Here is an 18,558-nt window from a genome sequence, read left to right on the forward strand (position 1 = left end):
TGCATTTGAAAGTTGAATTATTATAATTATTTCTCCATCTACGTGTATGAATTTACTTTACAAGTAGCTTATCAAGTCCATTTTTGCTCTGAAATTTTAATCCCCATGGCGCATAAAAAAATGAAAACCTTCGGAAAATAAATGTTTGAAAATTTAACTATCGACGAGATTTCAACTCTTAAGTAGTATACAAGTTATGTACAACATAATTCATGCATTCTCATCATTCAACGAAATGCAGAATAAAATTCATCTAAAGCATTTATTATAATATTAAAATTGCAGTCTTTTTGCTAGCGAAGCACCATCCGTCGCTTCCAATAATTTTCTCTTTAAGCTGGGTTTCTCTTCGGGCTGCCGTTTGATTGTCATCGGCAATGGTAATTTAGCTTTTAGAGTAGGCGGTGGATTATTACTAAAATAAGGCATTTGTAGAGCTTGATCGCAAGTACACCTTTCTAAAGGATTTATATTTAATAGACTGGCAAGGAGATCCAGAAGATCATCACCCGCCGCAGTGAATATATCTTTCAACGGTATTGCTGGAAAAGGTTTGAACTGAATAAAATCTGGTAATTGTGTCATTCCTGGCCACGTCTCTTCGGTTGGTGTTCCTAAAGCCTAAAAATATCATTCTAGATATTATTTTTCATAGTACAAGTTCTAACTCATAAGCATATTGTAAATTCATGCAAAACGACGATGCAAATAATAAAATATCGTACGATAAATATAATTTTGTCTATACCTTGTATCTTTCGAGTGTAAAAATACTTCGTATATTGTTGAAAAATATTATATATATTTGTGCATTAATGAAAGTATCGTTAAATGCTATAATTATTTGATTCTTTTACTATTATTATTCTCTTATGCCACTACGATTATGCAAAAGTATAATTGTATAATTGAGGTAAATTTTGCAGAAAATCAAATTATTGATAAATTAAATTTTAAATAATAAATATTACATCGAGTTTGGATAAAAATTGTATTTTAAGAATTCCTTCATATTTACGCTACCTGAAATATTCTAGTCAATTGATCCAAGTCAGACTCCCCTGGTAAAAATGGTGTACGAAGTAACAATTCGGCCAATATACAACCAATGGCCCACATATCAATTGCAGTGCCATAAAGTCTTGCGCCGTACAGCAACTCCGGAGCTCGATACCATCTTGTAACTACTTGATGGGTATTTATTCTGTTAGGAGAACCATAAAATTTAGCTAAACCAAAATCACCAATTTTCAAAACACCTTCGCTACTAATCAACAAGTTATTTGGTTTTAAATCCCTATGAAGAATCCAGTTAAAGTGCAAATAATCTAGACCTTGTAAAGTCTGTATCAAGTAAGCCTTGATATTTGCGGGTGTTAATACCAAGCTGCTATCCTTTATTATAACTTCCAAATCCGTGTCCATAAAATCAAAGACTAATGAAACGTTAGATTTGTAGCCAAAAACATCTGTAAACAACGATCCTTACGATTATTATGAATTTAGAGAGGGAAAAATTAGAATATTAACGTAACGAAACGCTTACCCAATAATCCTATAATATTATCGTGCTTTAATTCTTGCAATAATTTAATTTCTCTAAGTGCTGTTCTATTTATACCATCCTTAGCCTCAGCACGGCTTCCAACTTTGATCTAAAAAAAAAACCAATTAAAATTGAACTCTCAACCATTGTTTTTTTTTCTTTTTTTTTTCTCTTTTTCCTTAAAACGTGCATTAAGTGCTAGCAAACCTTTTTTACAGCGACAATTCTATCAGTCAAACTATCCTTAGCCTTATAAACCGTTGCGAACTAAAGACAATAAAATATATTAATCGTTACAATTGCATATTAAAATCTTATTTTGCAATGAGTAATCTAACCTGTCCTTCTCCAAGAAAATCAATTTTTTCGTATCTTCTCAATTTATCCACCATCCTAATGAAATTATCCTTACAAATTATCTAAATTTTAATTAACTTAATGACAATTTATATAAATTAAACATTTATGACCTATCAATCGCATAAATTAGTTTTCACGCTATCAAAGATTATACGTGACGGCCGGTACATATTTACATATATATATATATATATATATATGTGCACGCGCAGTCGCATAATAAACGCACACATTGCACGCGAATGTGTATGCAATGATACATAGTCATGTATGTCCGATGTATTTAGATGCCTTTGATTACACCGTAATTGCACACGCAGTTGATGCAAATTGTCTATGTATTTCGTTCTTTGGCAATTTAAAAACAAAACAAAAAAAAACAAAAAAAAACAAAATATATATATACTCCAAATATTCGCCAATTGAATTTAATCTTATGAGATAAGAAAAATATTCTCTTCGTTTCAAACGGTAAATATATGAAGTTTATAAAAAAAAAAAAACAACAACAACAACAACAACAACATTTCGTAACGTATGAATAAATTTCGATTCAATTTCCATTATTCATAATTATTTATGTTTTTCATTTTTAGTAATTAATATTATTCTATTAATTTTACTGTATAAATATTAATAGTTGATAATCTTAGTGACAACTCTGCTTTCTTCGTGATTCAATAAGTACGTAATAAATAAATAATGCGACGATCGTGTGCAAAAAATTGTAAACTCTTTGCTGAAAGTGGTGAGTTCAAGCATTAAAGATTAAAAAATTACGATTCATTTATTATTTTAACCAAATTCACATACCCTAATAATTTTCATTATTTTTCATACGATTTATGAAAATTTGGCAAAATAGTTTCATTCCAAACAAAAATTATAATAGTCATTATTTTGCGATAACGATTAGTTGTAATTATTTCGTTAAGCCAAACACTATCGCTAAACCATCGATCTTATATGACGTTAAAATAATTAATTTTAATAATATACTCTTATTATATCATATGATCTTATAAGATTATAAGAGATATTATTTTTTAAATAATACTCTTATTATATTATAGATTCTATCAAAATAAATACATACAAAATTAATTAATCTATTTCAATATCTAACAATAATGAAGTTTTAATTATCCTAATAATTTCACGTAAAATATCCAATTATCAATAATAACAATAATATAACTATATTATTGTATTAGATATTTTTAACTCTTCAGCTTGTACATACGTATTACGGTACATACATCACGTGCGCAATTATGTTCCTTTTTTAATTTGTTGATTTTCTATTGAAATCTATTGCACGTGACAAGAAAGAGAAAATTTAACTTTAATAGAAATAAAAGACGAGAGTTGGTAAAATTTTATTATTTTTCCTGCCCTGAACACTTATATTTACCCTCTTCGTTGTATAAAGCGCAATGGCTGCTGAAGGAAAATTAACTCGAATCTAACAGTATATTATTGCACAATCAAAATGATTTTGCCGAAGCATCGAATTTTCGTCCAACCAATCCGATCGAGATAAATATAAAAGTAGAACTAAACCTCGGGATTCTAGATATTAAGCCATATATATATATATATATATATATATATGTAATTTATATTTTTTCTTTATTTCTTTTCTTCTCTCATTGTACAGATTCTTTAATAAAGAACACGAACTTTCTAAACAGTCGCCGCGTGCGTTGAATTTAATCGATACGTTGTTTCGGCAAAGCTCACTTTTTTTTTTTTCTTGACGTAATACATTTTTCCTTAATGGAAAAGTTACATATGCCACGTGGCTTGAAACGATGGTCAATTTCATCATTCTCAATCGATAACTTTTTTTCTTCATTGAATTAACGTCGTTGAAATAGCTGACATTTTATTCGTGAAATTGCCGATAATTTTATTCATAGCGGACGGAAAAACGTGAGTCATCGCCGCATTCGAAAAATCTTAATTCAAGTAATATTCATTCTTAATTGTCTCGATTGTAATAAAGAAACGTACGCCTTTGTATTTCTCTATATTTTATAAAGAGAATTTTTTTCTTCTTTTTTTTCAACAGAAGCTATTAATTTTAATTATTTTCAGTCAAATGTCCCTGCGAAATATTTCATCATTATTTCCAATTAAAAAACGACTTTTTACCGTATCTGTTCTACAATATACAAAATACAAAATAGAAAGAAACCAAGCTATTAATCTCTACAAAGTCTTTCCATATTTACTCGGAGCATTTAATGTAAATATATCCATAGTATTTGTTTACAGTACAACAAGTTCATCATTTGCAAATGAAATAAGATATTTAGGATTTTCATTATACACATTTTATCATGTGTCTTAACTACAAGACTTAATGAAAATTTAAAAAAGAATCTAATTATTATTATTGTTTTACTCTTCATTTCATATATATATATATATATATATATATATATATATATATATATATATATATTTTTTTTGAACAACAGCCTTTTCGAAATCTGAAGAACTGACTTTTCGAAATCTTATGATGCTCCCCAATAAATCAATGATGACTACCAAGGGAATAATTCTTTTATTATATTCATTAATGCTTCTGAAATCATTCGTCCTCGCTTAATTGATAAAAAGATGCAAGTAACAATTTATTAAAACAATTTATTCTTTAGATACAATAACTATTGGCTTTGTTATAAGCAACATTTAACGCGTAATGAAGCTTTACGAGGTAGAAAGAAGATAAAAAAAAAAAAAATAAATAAAAAAAAATAAAAATAAAAAAAAATAAAAAAAAAATGAAGCAATAGTATTTAGCTATATACTTCCGTATTTATTAATATATAAAATTTAAATTAATTTTAATTTTTAAAAATTATTAAAATGTACAGAATATTTTTTATAATATTCACATATTTTCGATTCCGGCTAATACTGCCAATAATTATATACTTTATATTAATATAAATGATATAATATTTTTTTATTATATATATTTATTTTGTAGCTACGCTTCGCAACATTCATTTTTACGGCTTAATTTTTTATGACAATAAAAATTCAATATTCATCATTTTATTACGAACGTTTATTTTTTAACGTAACCGAATTGATTTTTATGATTTTTCCTTCGACGAAATATTAAAAATTGTAACGCAAACGATTAAAACAGAGGCATTCGTAAATTAATTTCATCGACCAAATAATAAGCCAAATATATATATATATATATATATATATATATATATATATATATATATATATGAAATGCTTTTTATTAATAACGAACGTTATTATTCAATTAAATAACCAAGTGTTGATTGCTTCAAATCCTCAAAGGCTTATTCAAAATGTAATTATCCATTGAATTTATCTATTATGTATGTGTAATATAGGATTTAATATTTTTTATACATCACAAATTTCAACAATTTAGCTAATTTAATACATATAGACTAATAACTGATAAATAAAATCGATTAAAAAGTTTATTACATACAACTTACATTATCTATATTGTAAATAAATTCATAAAACATTTATTTTTATAAAAATTCTTTATAACATTTTCAGTATTTTGTACATACAAACGTAAATTATAACAATTCGTTACAAATATTATAACTAATTTTTATTCATAACAAATTCTACGATACCTGACAACTCCTATATATTATTGATAAAAAAAACCGTTTTCTATTATTGATACAAATATTAAATTTTATTAAAATAAAATTGCACGTTTTTACATATCACAAAATATAAAATTTCATTTACTAACGCAAGTATTTAAAAATAAATTAAATGAAATAAATTATTTAGAAAATCATAAAATTAATTATGAATGTTATTCCCAATATTTTAAAAAGTATATCTTACCCACGAATATTGTAGAAGATACAATTAATATTTTTATATCTTATATACGTAAATTAATACTAGTTTCCAAAATCCACAGAAGGTAAATATATCGATCAAGAAAATTTAATAGTAAAACGGAATTAAATAATATTATACATATTATTAAATATCTATTTCTCTCTACCTCTCTCTACCCCTCTTTCTCTCTCTCTCTCTCTCTCTCTCTCTCTCTCTCTCCTCTCTCTCTCTTTATATATATATATATATATATATATATATATATATATATATATATATATAGAATTGGACAATTAGAAGAGAAAAAAAAAGAGAAAAAAAACTAATAATAGAATTTCATTATAATTTTGAATTCTTAATAGATTAAAATTTTATTATTTGGAAAAACTATCTAGTTTTTCATAACATCATTTAATTTATGTGAATTATAGTATAAAAAGTTATTCTAAATCGAACATTTCTTGGCAGTAACTTACAACATTTTTTACAAAACAACCTTAATTTTTATAATATATAAAAAATACTTTATATTAACGAAGATAATTAGATTTATCATTTAATGATCTAAAAATATGAGTAAATGTAATCGTTAAATGAAATATAAAAATTATGCCAGAAGCACGTAAAATTTGTACATGATTTTTTTCTACTACTACTACTACTACTACTACTACTACTACTACTACTACTGCTGCTGCTGCTGCTGCTGCTATTTTTTCAATAAATTATTTATAAATATAAATATTATATTTAATCTTTAGTACAATATTTTGTTTTCAATTCTACTTATATACAATTGTAATTAATCGATTAGTTAAAGCTTAATTCTGTACATATTATTGTATACAAAACGTTTTAAAATCACATTTGTTCAATTATATACAATTATTATATATATATATATATATATATATATATATATATATATATAATTTCTTTAAATATGACGAACGTGAAAACTAACAATATACTCGGCATTTGTACGCTGAACCGAGATTGCGAATGGATCTGTCGGGTGAAAGGTAAAAGCTACCAATCTTCTTGCAATTACCGGAGTCGATCTTCCTAGGATTCCTGCGTGCATTCGAAACTTCAAAAGTCCCGAGTCTCGTGCATAAAATCTAAAATAATAAACAATCATGAATTGTTATTGCAAATTGTATCTTTTAAATTTGGCGTTAGATTTTACCTGATTGGATGTTCTCCGCATGCCTTGGGCCTTTCCATCATTGAAACCCACTTATCATCGTAACAAAATAAAGATAGATCAAGGTAGGGAGAACTAGAATAGGACTGAGCGCAAATTGGTAATTGGGCGAGTAATCTCTTGGTTGCCTCTGTAATACCACCATAGCGAGCGCTTATAATTGTTTGCTTGAATCTTTGCTGCATCAATCTATTGAATCCGTGTAGATGTTTATTTTACATTTCAAGATTTATTCACACATAGAAACTATTTATGGATTTATTGCTTTTAAAATACGTACCGTGCATAAATGTTGTTGGACGGAGAGCACATATATTGACAGTCTGTACTCATTCGTGCGTTTCTAAAGAAGTCTGTGAAGTTTTCAAACTGCGTTAATAATTGGGTCGATGCATTATCGTAAGCTGCCAATACTTTTGCAGAGGCCATGTCGTAAACGACTAGCAAGGCTGGTTGAACATGTGGCTCGCTCGCTTGCAACGTTGCAACTTCTTCGCTTGCATATCTGACTAAAATGTGATTCGTGTCCAGCAATTGCATTTTCCACATTCTCAAAGAGTTAAGCTGCAAATTGAGATTTTCATTTGACAATGCAGATAAATTTGTCATCGATACTTTGTTTCAATCTGTCGTACCTGATCAAAGTACTGATAAAAACGACGCAATTCGTACGGATCCTTTGTAGTGTCACTTATGTACGCTGCTCTTTTATATAGATAGACGAGAAGCTTGTGTTTTAAGCTGTTGATAGTCGCATCTTTAAAAGGCCTTGAATTCCCACCAGGCCAGGCACTTGTGACTAAATAGGCTTCGTCTTCGAGACAGAACCTAAAAAATCAAAGCTTTCGTACTTTCGCCTATGATCTAACACGTAATATTAATTATCAAACGACTTACCTGCCAATTGTACGAACATTAATAAACATACCATCTAATAATTGAAAAATATGTATAGTCTGATGTTGTACCGATAAAACGGCTAGAATATCTTTATACAAATAGAGACCTATGAAAAGGAGAATAAGTAAGTAAATGGACTTTTTAACCGTTATGAAGCTTATTGGATATATACCCTGATTTTGAGATAAATAAATTTTATCTACTTTAAAGTTTCTTGTATCACAGAGCTTTCCACCTCTAATATCAACTAAATGAATACTATAATCCTCTAGAGGAGATCTGGGATTGGGGGTTAACGCTTCGTTATTGGAGTAGATCTATAACCAAAATGTTCATTAAATTTCAATTTTTACACAAATTACCTAAATTTCGAGTCTCAATAAGAAATCATACCTGATAAAAGTGTGGTCTTATGTCATCGGGAATATGCGCAGCCGAACCGACAATCACATACCGTCCATCGTCTGTAAAGAGACTGCATTCTCTGTTTAGCTGCTCATTACTTTGTACTACGTTGATAATCCATTTTGTCTAAGAATAAGAAAATTCTTTCTAAATAAAAAATATGTATTTACAATTCTACGGAGCAGTAATAGTTACCTTAAAAAATCGCTTAAAAATATGATTCCTAATGTGGAATGATCTCTCGTCGTTCTTGTGCCCAATATATTCCCCTTTACAGCCAACTAATAGATCCGCAGCCGCAGCAGCTCCTTGATATTCGTAAACCTCGATGGATGTTTGATCCGCGCTAAACGCCACCAAATACTTACCATCTGGACTAAATTTTCTTAAAAAACAGGGTGGTTTCTCAACATTGACAACCGTATAATTGGGAAAGACATTTTGGTAAAATTGCCTGGCTACAAGAACCTGTGTTCCAGGATATGAACAACCCATAGTTTCTCTTCGTCGTAATCTTATGGCTATATTTTGTGGTCCAATTTTTCTTGGTTTGATAGGACATAGTTCTGTTACGATTTCGATATTGCCTTCCTTTTCTGTCATTCTCTATCAACACATCAATTATATTAAATAAATAACTTTTTGTTCCAGTTAAAACTAACCTAAACATCACCTAAAATAATGTTTTCGACGAAATATTGTAAAATGATTATAAATTTCGTAATACCATGTACGAGGGGGTTACTTTTCGACACACGACTCATGATTCTTAAAAACCATTTTTTCCACAAATCTACTATTACTATCTTTTATTCGCAAATTTGTATCTCACAGGATACCTAACCATAACGGATATATACAAACGAATGATGTAACATGGATTATATAATGCACGAGTGTGTGGGTGAGCGTGGGGATGCACAGATTTAAAGGATATAATTGAACGGGGAGCGGGAGGTAATGGAGGAAAAAACATTTCCTTTTAAATTTAAATTGGTCATTCGCACGGTCGATAATACGTCGATTACTACATTTTTCATGTGCAAAATTATAGAGAAAATAAAACGACATTCCGGAATAAATATAAGATTTATTTCTTGTACTAATTTACACAATTTATAATTTATAAAGCAGATGTAGCATCACATTGTAAATTTCCATGTAATAACAGTTAATATAAGGCTGATGATAAAAATGTGATCTATTAAAAATTATTCAAACATAAAGATACAAAATAAACAAACGCTACATCAGCCCCACAAAAAGATTTAATGCGAAACACTAATTCTTTTTTCGTAAGATTTTCAAACGCTCTTACAAATGGCAAAAATAATAGGTTTTTTTTTTGTTTTTTTTGTTTTTGTTTTTTTTTTGAATGCTCAAGATTCGAAGAACAATAAATATTTCATCTTCATTATGCTGCATCGAGTTATGTTTTTTTTTTCTTTCTTTCTTTCTTGTTTATCATTATAGTTATAAAACTTTCTTACGAAGTATGCATTTCTGTTTTTAATTGAAAAGTTATGTATTTCTATAAGATGAAATACGTTTTATAATAATCTCACATAATAATTCAAGCATTGTAAGTTTAGTAAACTGTACAATGCGATTTCTCTCTTCTTCTACACTCGACTTGTTTACATTTTATTTTGTTCACACAGCGTCAAACCGAAGCCATTGTAGTACGTCACTTCGTCCGATGTTCTGATTTTCAATCACTAATGTTATTAACTTTACATTCTATACAAACATGTATCAAGGTGTACAAGTACACTTGAATCATAATCTTTACAGAAAAGTTTACTAGCAAATCTATTCTGCTTTGCCATCAGTAAACTTAAATTTCTGTAACTGCTTTTTAACTCTTTATTCAAGTTGTAAATTAGAATAGAATAAAAATATGTACAAGTGTTTTTACGTTACCGCAAAAATCATTAACATTAGTTCTTAACACACAAAATATATACAAATCGCACAACTCTTCACAGTTTGCCATTCCTTTATCATTATTGAATTCTTATCTATTATAAGAGCTTTGAAAATTAGTTTAGCTAAGCAACCTTTATTTAAAGTAATTACTATATAAAATATAAATATCCTTTTCTAAACAATAGTACTATATTTCTTTTATTAAAGAGAACTTTTTTTAGACCATGCTGTTGGCAAAGCAGCGAAGTTAACAAAAACAATGTACAATAATAAAAAATTTATCATCCATGTACGTACGATATTAAATTCAAATAAAATAGTATTTTAGAGCGTTAATTATTTCATTAATTCATTATTTCACATCGACGACTATCTTTTGGTGTAAACACCAACTTATACGAATGAAAATATATAAGTAATTCTATGTAAATTAAAACAAATGCACTCTTGCATAAAAATGTATAAAAATTAAACAGTTTGTAACAAACATTTACTAAATATTTACCAAGAGAATGAATTACTATACAATTAAATAATTAAATTAACTTAAATCCAGAAAAGCGGTTTATCAAATATAAAAGTGAACAGATGTGCCTGAAAAATGTTTTATAATAAATAAATTATAATGAACATAATTTATGAGCAGTTCGATTGTCATTTGCCAAAAGTCAAATTTAGCTAGGAAAGTTCTCATTTGAAATTAAAAATCGTTATCAATGGTGACATTTTTAATCGAAAGAGGGGAAAAAAAAAAAAAAAAAAAAAAAAAAAATAGAACGAAAAATTTCAAAATGCATACGTAAAAGTTAAAAATTCTGTTTTTGTTACACTACATGAAGGTAGCCAATTAATATGAAAGCGATAAATTAATTTCAAATTTCATTTGGTGAATCATTTCTTGAACTGCTACCCAATGATGCCGAAGATGTCCTGCTGCTACTCGATTCGTTTGCAGCTCTAACGTGAAACGAAATATAATTAATTATTACGCATTTCATCGATTATGCAATTGACGATATCATATCGCAATTCAGAATGTGTGCAATAGCCCACGACGTTTCAAATCGATTAAGAAGGGTGGGGGGGGGGGGGGGGGGGGGGGGGGGGAGGAGGTGATGGAGGAGGAGAGCGTTTAACAACGTGTGCCTCGATAAGTTATTGGCAAAAGCAGCGTAACGCACACTTTCTGAAATTGCTTTTGTACGTCGAGTTGTTACCTAAATAATGCAGCTATGCTTGGCCCAATCGTATCTTGATTTGCATCGACCGTTGTTTGATCTCCCAAACTTTGTCTGCAGATTGGACAAGTCCCGTGCTAAAACAACACAGATGATAAATACGTGGCGAAAATAGGCGATCAAAGCCTTCTCTTTATGCTTACCAATTCGAGCCAAGGAACGATGCAGGATTCGTGGTAATAATGCTGACAAGGAAGCTCTCGAACAGGCTCTTGAAGGACAAAGTCTTCCCAACATACCGAACACTGTAGTTTGCAATCTGTAACACATTGCTTTATCAGTCTTATAAAACTCTAGCCTCCATTGAAGAAAAGTGAAGAAAGGCGAGAGGGAAGCTTGGGTAGCTAATTAACAGTTTAGCGATGAAGCTTCGTCCCTCGACAGCCCTTACCAACTTGCGTCTGTGATACTGTTGTTGTAGGTATTTCCTCAATTTGCTTTTTAGGTAATGGCGGTGGTCCAGTTCCATCCATTTGGTTTAACAAGTGTGTCACAATAGAGTCCAGTCCATTTTGGCCCCAAACGTAGTCTCCAGGATTGCCCAAGAACAGTCTAACATATCGAATTTACATTAATTCATTAGGAGGTCGAGATAATTCCTATTATAGACAGATATATCGGACAGATAGTAGTGACTCAGTGTCGATCCATCGTCTTAATTTCGGACGCGCAATTACGACGGGCAAAGCTTTTTTTTATTTTTTGTCGCGCGCATGAAAATTTTCAAGAGATTAGGTCGGTAAATTCTTAACGTTTAGTACGTACACGGGCGTTTGACCTCCTTGTCCTTGAGGAAATCCAAATCCTATTGTTGAAAGATTGAAAAAAAAGTCCTGTATTAAATTATCTATTTGAGGTGGAAATCCCTGCTGTTGCTGTGGATTCCTAGAACTGCAAAATTTTACTTTAATCCAAGATACTCCAAGCGGAGCTGAATTTGACCTTCATTTTCATTAGTGTTCTCGCATTATAGAAACTATCTATAACAAGCCACTCGTAAGCAGCGAAGAAAGTGACTCTACGTCTTAAGCAGAAGACACTAATGAAAATGAATCGAGTTTGAAGTTTACTGAGCCACTTGTAAAACCTTGTGTTTCGAAGACTCGCTTGAAAGTCCGCTATATCTCTAACCGCAGGCGATCTCCTGAAGCCGTTATTCCTAGCACCAGAATTTTGTGATACTTCCGTCGCTGCTCTAATTAAATTTATTGGTAAGTCAAAGGAATCTGAGAACTGTCAACAAAACATTGTCATGAAAATAAAAATCAATTGCCAATTTGCGGTCGTACTCTTTGTTTACGGAAAAGAAACTTCTCAATGAAATCCAATGTGTCATTAATCATCGAAATTCTCAAACGACAAGCCATCCAAGTCGATTACACGTTAATTTTAAACTAACCGGTGTACTTTAATCGCTAAACAGCGGGAACGTGGCATCGAGCGAACGTTCCAAACGTGGCATAATAGCTTTGCATAGTGTTAAGGCGTAAACATGCCTAAGTTTCTTTATAAAATTGTTTGCACCCGTAGCCCCTACGTTTTAGCCACTTGCTACAAGGGCAAAAAGCTAAGCAACCCATCTGGCCGAGAGAGTAGGGCATTCGATTCTGGCTCGTAAAGGCTTATTCAATTTACTCGTCTACTCGACTGCGGCAAAAGACTTGGCAAAACTTTGATAAAGTCTGTTTTCGAGGTAAACAATTAGCGAACGACTAAGGCGTGCAAATCGTACATCATCGAAACTATCGTCGTCCGCATCCAGATCACTGAGATCCCGATTATCCATATCCATTCTGGAGCCATTGTCTGTGTTATTCCTCTCGAGCTCTTCGATGAAGCCATCGTTACACCTTGGGCATGTGTAATCCTGTCGAAGTAAACAACAAACCACTATCAGACTGTAGCTAAGCATAATCATCGCTGCTCCCCAGCGCATAAGGGCTCACTCGAATACTCGATGGGTGGCCTTGGTAGGCGAGAGTATCCAAGCTGGACCCACACCCATGATGGGAGAATTCGTTAAGAGTATTTGCCACGGGTGGTCGGGGTAGCGAGCGCTCGAGCGTTCGAACGCAGGAATAGAAGAGGATCGAAGGACGATGGACCAGGCATCATCATCATCATCACGAGTGTCACGTGCGCGAGTCCGGGTCTCGAGATCGGTTCCCCCCTCGCCCCAGCTCGTCGCCCGTCAACGAAACCCACCATCCGTCCCTCTCGTCACCTTCTCCAGCCAATCACTCCGCGTCTCGCATGCATTCGCGGTCCGAGGACTCGAGGACGAGGCCCGTACACCCCCGTCCCCAAAACTTCTCGCGGAATCGCACGGATATACATGGCGATGCATGCCTCGGCCGACGTACGTGTATTACACGTTTTCCGTCCTTATCGCACCCGTGGTGCGGTAGCCTTGATTGAGTGAGTGAGTGAGCGAGCGAGCGAGTAAGCGAACGAGACAGACTGACGAACGGACGGACGGACGGACAGACGAACAGAAGGATGCGTGGATGGCTGGATGGATAAATGATGAATGGATGAATGCATGAATGTATAAATGTATGGATGTATGGACGTGTGGATGGATGGATGGACGGATGGATGGATGGATGGATGGATGGATGGATGGATGGATGGATGGATGGATGGATGGATGGATGGATGGATGGATGGATGGATGGATGGATGGATGGATGGATGGATGGATGGATGGATGGATGGATGGATGGATGGATGGATGGATGGATGGATGGATGGATGGATGGATGGATGGATGGATGGATGGATGGATGGATGGATGGATGGATGGATGGATGGATGGATGGATGGATGGATGGATGGATGGATGGATGGATGGATGGACGGATGGATGGATGGATGGATGGATGGATGGATGGATGAACGGATGGATGGATGGGTGTGGGCGGGTGGATAAATGCATGGATGTACAGATGCGTGAATGCATGCATGGATGGACGGATGGACGATGGGTGTATGTGCATGTGAGTTTGTGAAAGAGAGAGAGAGAGAGAGAGAGAGAGAGCGCGCGCGCGAGCGCGAGCGTTAGCCGTTGCCCGTATTAAGACGAGGAGGCGGGATCGGAATGTCGGGCTGGCGGTCGCGGGGCCAGGCCCGGGCGCCACTTACCGGGCGTAAATGCTCGATCTCGACGCTACATCGGTGGCAAAAAAATCGGGTCATCGACGAAGTCCCGTCCACAATGGCTTCGGCCATGTTTCCTCGCGTCTTCCTCTCGCTCGCCACTCTCGGCCGAAGTCGCCAGTCGCCACTGCTGAACTACCCACAACCCAGTCGCAGTCGGTACACAATGTGCACTCACATTGCCAGAGGGCCAGCCTCACCAACGGGGACCCCACACATGCGCAGCCCGCACGCACCGACGGGATGTGGACGGCGAAGGCGAAAGCAAAGGCGACGGCGACGGCGAGGGCTTCAGTGGCCGGGGGATCGGGGCGAGCGGCGAAGCGCCGTGGTGCGACGGTGGTGGGCGATGACGAGGTAGCGGCGTGTGAAGATGGTGGGGACGACGAGGTATCGGTCGTGAGGCGGCGAGAGGGATCGCCGGCAAGGGGTCGGGTCGGGGCGGGGTGGGGAAGTGCGTGAGACACACTAGTGCATGCGCTGGCGCCGGAATTTCCCGATCTTGGCTTCGGGTAGTGTTGGTATTAGTAGCGGTAGTATTAGCCGTAGTGGTAGTAGTGGCAGTAGCAGTTGTAGTAGTATTAGTGGCAGCGGCAGCGGCAGCGGCAGCGGCAGCGGCAGCGGCAGCGGCGGTAGTGGCGGTGGCAGAGGTGGCGATAGTAGCGGTATATGTATAGGTAGTTGTAGTTGTAGTTGTAGTTGCCGTTACGTTGTCGTTGCGTCGTCGTCGTCGTTGTCGTCGTCGATCGACAGTTCCGCTTCTACGTAGATCCTCAGAGAAGCTGGAAGCGCGCGAGAAGTACGAGCTCTATCGTGGTAAGGCAACCTTATCCCAGGAGACGACGCTAAAGTCCAAAATAACCCGCTCGAAACTTTCTTGCCACGCCTCGATGCATCGTTCTCGTACACAGGATTAGGCAACTTAGGGGCCCTATCTCGTGGCGACCACGATGGGCGGTAGGTCTATACCCGACTCTTGTCGCTATCTAGGTTACAGCCGCCTCCTCGATGATGTCCCGATTATTACGTGGCGGGAGAAAGAACGTGGACTGTAAAGAGAGAAGGAATCAAAAATCTTGGAAAATATGCGATCCGGTCCTTCACTAACGATCATTTCCGTCCGTTCCTCAACATACGATTCTCATGTAATGCTTCGCAAGGGCAACTTGAGAGATTGTTCCACTGTGAGGACGGGATCGTTTCGTTACTGCTGCTTCTTCCTCCTCCTCTTTCTCCCCCAGCCCATCCGCCAAAACCTCGCAATACATTTGTATCAGCGCGCGCGTGCGTGTGGGTTATTGGGCGCGCTGGATCATTTTTGCTTATGGCGCGCTCGCACTTTACGACGAATTCCGATGTGGCGGTGGATCTCGTCGTCTCGGCCAATGGAATGGGAGGAGGACGGAGACGGACGCGGCGCCTATTGCATCGGCCTAGAAGTTTCGACCGAAGTTCGGTATTGGCGGAGGCTGTTGGTGCGCGAGGGGCTCGTGGATTCCGAATTGTCGGCTGAATTGTCCGGTGTGAAGTGATCAGCGAATGCTCTAGTCGTGGTGGATTCTGCGAGTGAGCGAGGAACATCGTATATTTTGTTTGTCAATCGAGCTGATTTGATTAATCAAGGGGTGGTGCACCAGGTGCAAGAGAAATCGCGAATATGTTGCGTGCTGCAGCGAGTCTGCTGAAGCCGAGGACATGTCGGGGTATCTTGGCGCGGTTGGAGTCGAGCAAGTCGACTTCAGTGACGTTAACTGATAAAGACAAACTTCTCATAAATTTCTGCAATCAGCCGGACATTACTTATTCGGACATGCAGATGGTCTGCAGGCATATATCTGGTAATTCAATAAAATAACAATCGAGTGGCGGGAGGGTAGCGCGTTGGCGCAACTTAAATGCCTCGATCGATTGATTAGCCCTGGGCTTGGAGTCGGTGGGTGATTCGCAATATTGTTTTGGATGAGTCGGGGGTTGGTTAGAGAAATTTTTCCAGACAATATGATGGAATTATGTAACGTATAGTGCGTCAATGCGATTGTTGAATGGTTATCGATGGATGGCAGGGGATAGGTGAATTTATAAAGTACGATAAGAGTGGTGTAATATCGTTGTATGTTATTGATTTTAGAATTCCCGGAGATACCGGAGCCAGAGCTCGTTACTTGTTTGATGAAAGCGGCAAGAAGGTTGAACGATTTTGCAATGACCGTCAGAATTCTCGAGATGGTGAAATTTAAATGCATCGTCAATCCAATTGCCTTTTGTTACATAATGCAAGAGATCGAACCTGTATTAACGGAGCTTGGTATTAATAGTTTAGAAGAGCTTGGCTACGATAAGCCTGAATTATATCTGGAGGATACGCATTTCCATTAAGAGAACGAAGGACGGTAATTTTCAGAGACTAGTTGGGAGTAAGAAGAGCGAAGAGATGTAAGTTAGAATTTAATGTTAAAGTAAAAAAGTTAAAGCTTTGTCACCTTATGTACTGAATAAATCGATACAAAAATCTACTTCGCTGATTATTCTTATTGTTATTTCGATTAACTCGCAATAAGGTGAGTTTCAAAGTAGAGACAGTGGTATGTATGTACTGTATTTTAATTCTTTGCCCATTCCGTTAGTTCCTTTTGTTACTTGCGTTTGGAACACGATTGGAGCAAACTTTCATTTTTTACATCAAAATTAACCAAATCTTAAGTATGACACGTACAGACAACATATTTACAAATTACATTACATAGTACACAGTGATAAAGTATTGTACACATATCTCTAACGCGAGTCCAAACAACATACTTTTAAACTTACAGATGTTTCATATACAATCGATAAACATTAATCAGGCAATCGTTAAAATTAAAAGACATATAAAATACAACTGATTTACATTTTATTTTTATAAATGCACTAATGTTCTTTAATTTCTATATCTAGTCCATAAAAAAATACATGCGCACGCATATATAAATATATATATATATATATATATATGTGTGTGTGTTTTTTTGTATATAATTGAATAAATAGGACTAGATTGCAAAAATCGAAATTATTTAGGATTGCACAATCCACCTTACTATATTTATATTATTTTACCTAAATTACAAAATTCTTCAGTAAAAATGACTAAGAAATTCCATTGCAACATAAAAAGTATAGAACTTAAATTTAATTTTCTTAACCAAGTTTGTAAGACTTTATATGAAAACAATAATTTCACACGTAAGTATACATGCAGATAAAAACACAATCGAGCTTTTAATTAAAAATTTACATAATGATTATGTTTGAAAATTAACGTAGATCTGCCTAAAAATGAAGATTAAGAAATATTTTACAGAAACTTAATAGACTACGATTCGCGCTAAATACGATGATGTGCATTGAAATTTTGGATCCTTAGATTTCAAATTCTTAATGTCTATTTGTACCTCTCAGAAAATTTTACGACATTTTCCTAACACTGCTACAACATGAATCGTAAGTCTGTTGCTGTATCAATTATATAATTCTATTAACTATTATAAATAACCCAATTCTGCTTGACAAAATTATTATTATATAACTAGTTAATCGTACGATTTCATGAATTGGAAATACCAATTCTTTCGCCTCGTATGCCTGCCTACATTATGTCCATTACATTTCTCTCCCGAAAAGTCGATTTGAACTAAAACTATTTACCCCTCTCCGTCATACATTATACTTAAAGATTAATAAATTGAAACTCGAGATAAAATTATACTACATTGAACCAACTTTCATCCTTACTTCACTTCTCGCTCTGTCAAATCAGTGCCGTAACAATATTAACATAGATTTGACATTAAGAGGCAATAAAATACAAACAGTCCATTTAGATATTTAAAATCAAATTTTTATATTTAAATTTAGCTAAATTGCGCCCTCGACTAGATTATTTAAATTATTAATTTACC

General features: G+C 34.6%; 4 protein-coding genes across 4 annotated transcripts; 1 reads left to right on the top strand and 3 right to left on the bottom strand.

Annotated features, from left to right (window-relative positions):
- Nucleotides 1-108: 108 nt before the first annotated feature.
- Nucleotides 109-2,082, bottom strand: Cdk7 (Cyclin-dependent kinase 7). The gene is made up of 5 exons (XM_011500435.1): nucleotides 1,885-2,082; nucleotides 1,754-1,813; nucleotides 1,547-1,655; nucleotides 1,024-1,469; nucleotides 109-621 (listed from the first exon to the last, which is right to left on the bottom strand). The coding sequence occupies exons 1-5, from the start codon at nucleotides 1,936-1,938 to the stop codon at nucleotides 274-276; spliced, it is 1,017 nt and encodes a 338-aa protein (XP_011498737.1). The 5' UTR covers nucleotides 1,939-2,082; the 3' UTR covers nucleotides 109-273.
- Nucleotides 2,083-6,716: 4,634 nt separating this feature from the next.
- On the bottom strand, nucleotides 6,717-9,286 carry abo (de-etiolated protein 1 abo). Its single transcript, XM_011500436.1, has 9 exons — nucleotides 9,019-9,286; nucleotides 8,487-8,897; nucleotides 8,280-8,417; nucleotides 8,059-8,203; nucleotides 7,884-7,992; nucleotides 7,622-7,814; nucleotides 7,267-7,550; nucleotides 6,969-7,175; nucleotides 6,717-6,900 (listed from the first exon to the last, which is right to left on the bottom strand). The coding sequence occupies exons 1-9, from the start codon at nucleotides 9,019-9,021 to the stop codon at nucleotides 6,717-6,719; spliced, it is 1,674 nt and encodes a 557-aa protein (XP_011498738.1). The 5' UTR covers nucleotides 9,022-9,286.
- Nucleotides 9,287-10,976: 1,690 nt separating this feature from the next.
- Iru (E3 ubiquitin-protein ligase Iruka) lies at nucleotides 10,977-14,876 on the bottom strand. Its single transcript, XM_011500437.1, has 8 exons — nucleotides 14,603-14,876; nucleotides 13,191-13,325; nucleotides 12,546-12,691; nucleotides 12,224-12,349; nucleotides 11,850-12,010; nucleotides 11,602-11,717; nucleotides 11,438-11,535; nucleotides 10,977-11,177 (listed from the first exon to the last, which is right to left on the bottom strand). The coding sequence occupies exons 1-8, from the start codon at nucleotides 14,687-14,689 to the stop codon at nucleotides 11,093-11,095; spliced, it is 954 nt and encodes a 317-aa protein (XP_011498739.1). The 5' UTR covers nucleotides 14,690-14,876; the 3' UTR covers nucleotides 10,977-11,092.
- Nucleotides 14,877-16,605: 1,729 nt separating this feature from the next.
- COX5A (Cytochrome c oxidase subunit 5A) lies at nucleotides 16,606-17,130 on the top strand. Its single transcript, XM_011500438.1, has one exon. The coding sequence runs from the start codon at nucleotides 16,730-16,732 to the stop codon at nucleotides 16,991-16,993; it is 264 nt and encodes an 87-aa protein (XP_011498740.1). The 5' UTR covers nucleotides 16,606-16,729; the 3' UTR covers nucleotides 16,994-17,130.
- Nucleotides 17,131-18,558: the final 1,428 nt, after the last annotated feature.

Source organism: Ceratosolen solmsi, unplaced genomic scaffold (genome assembly GCF_000503995.2).
Source record: "Ceratosolen solmsi marchali unplaced genomic scaffold, CerSol_1.0 scaffold56, whole genome shotgun sequence".
NCBI classification, from domain to species: Eukaryota; Metazoa; Arthropoda; class Insecta; order Hymenoptera; family Agaonidae; genus Ceratosolen; species Ceratosolen solmsi.

Coding starts and splice junctions, on each gene's coding strand:
- Cdk7 (XM_011500435.1), bottom strand. CDS start 1,938: ATGGTGGATAAATTGAGAAGATACGAAAAAATTGATTTTCTTGGAGAA. Junction 1,656..1,753: donor GAATTGTCGCTGTAAAAAAG/GTTTGCTAGCAC, acceptor TTTTTTTTTTAG/ATCAAAGTTGGAAGCCGTGC. Junction 1,470..1,546: donor TAATATTATAGGATTATTGG/GTAAGCGTTTCG, acceptor CGTTGTTTACAG/ATGTTTTTGGCTACAAATCT.
- abo (XM_011500436.1), bottom strand. Junction 7,993..8,058: donor TTATTTATCTCAAAATCAGG/GTATATATCCAA, acceptor TCCTTTTCATAG/GTCTCTATTTGTATAAAGAT. Junction 6,901..6,968: donor TGCGGAGAACATCCAATCAG/GTAAAATCTAAC, acceptor TTATTATTTTAG/ATTTTATGCACGAGACTCGG.
- Iru (XM_011500437.1), bottom strand. CDS start 14,689: ATGGCCGAAGCCATTGTGGACGGGACTTCGTCGATGACCCGATTTTTT. Junction 12,692..13,190: donor ACGACGATAGTTTCGATGAT/GTACGATTTGCA, acceptor TTTTGTTGACAG/TTCTCAGATTCCTTTGACTT. Junction 11,178..11,437: donor AGCATAGCTGCATTATTTAG/GTAACAACTCGA, acceptor GTTTCACGTTAG/AGCTGCAAACGAATCGAGTA.
- COX5A (XM_011500438.1), top strand. CDS start 16,730: ATGTTATTGATTTTAGAATTCCCGGAGATACCGGAGCCAGAGCTCGTT.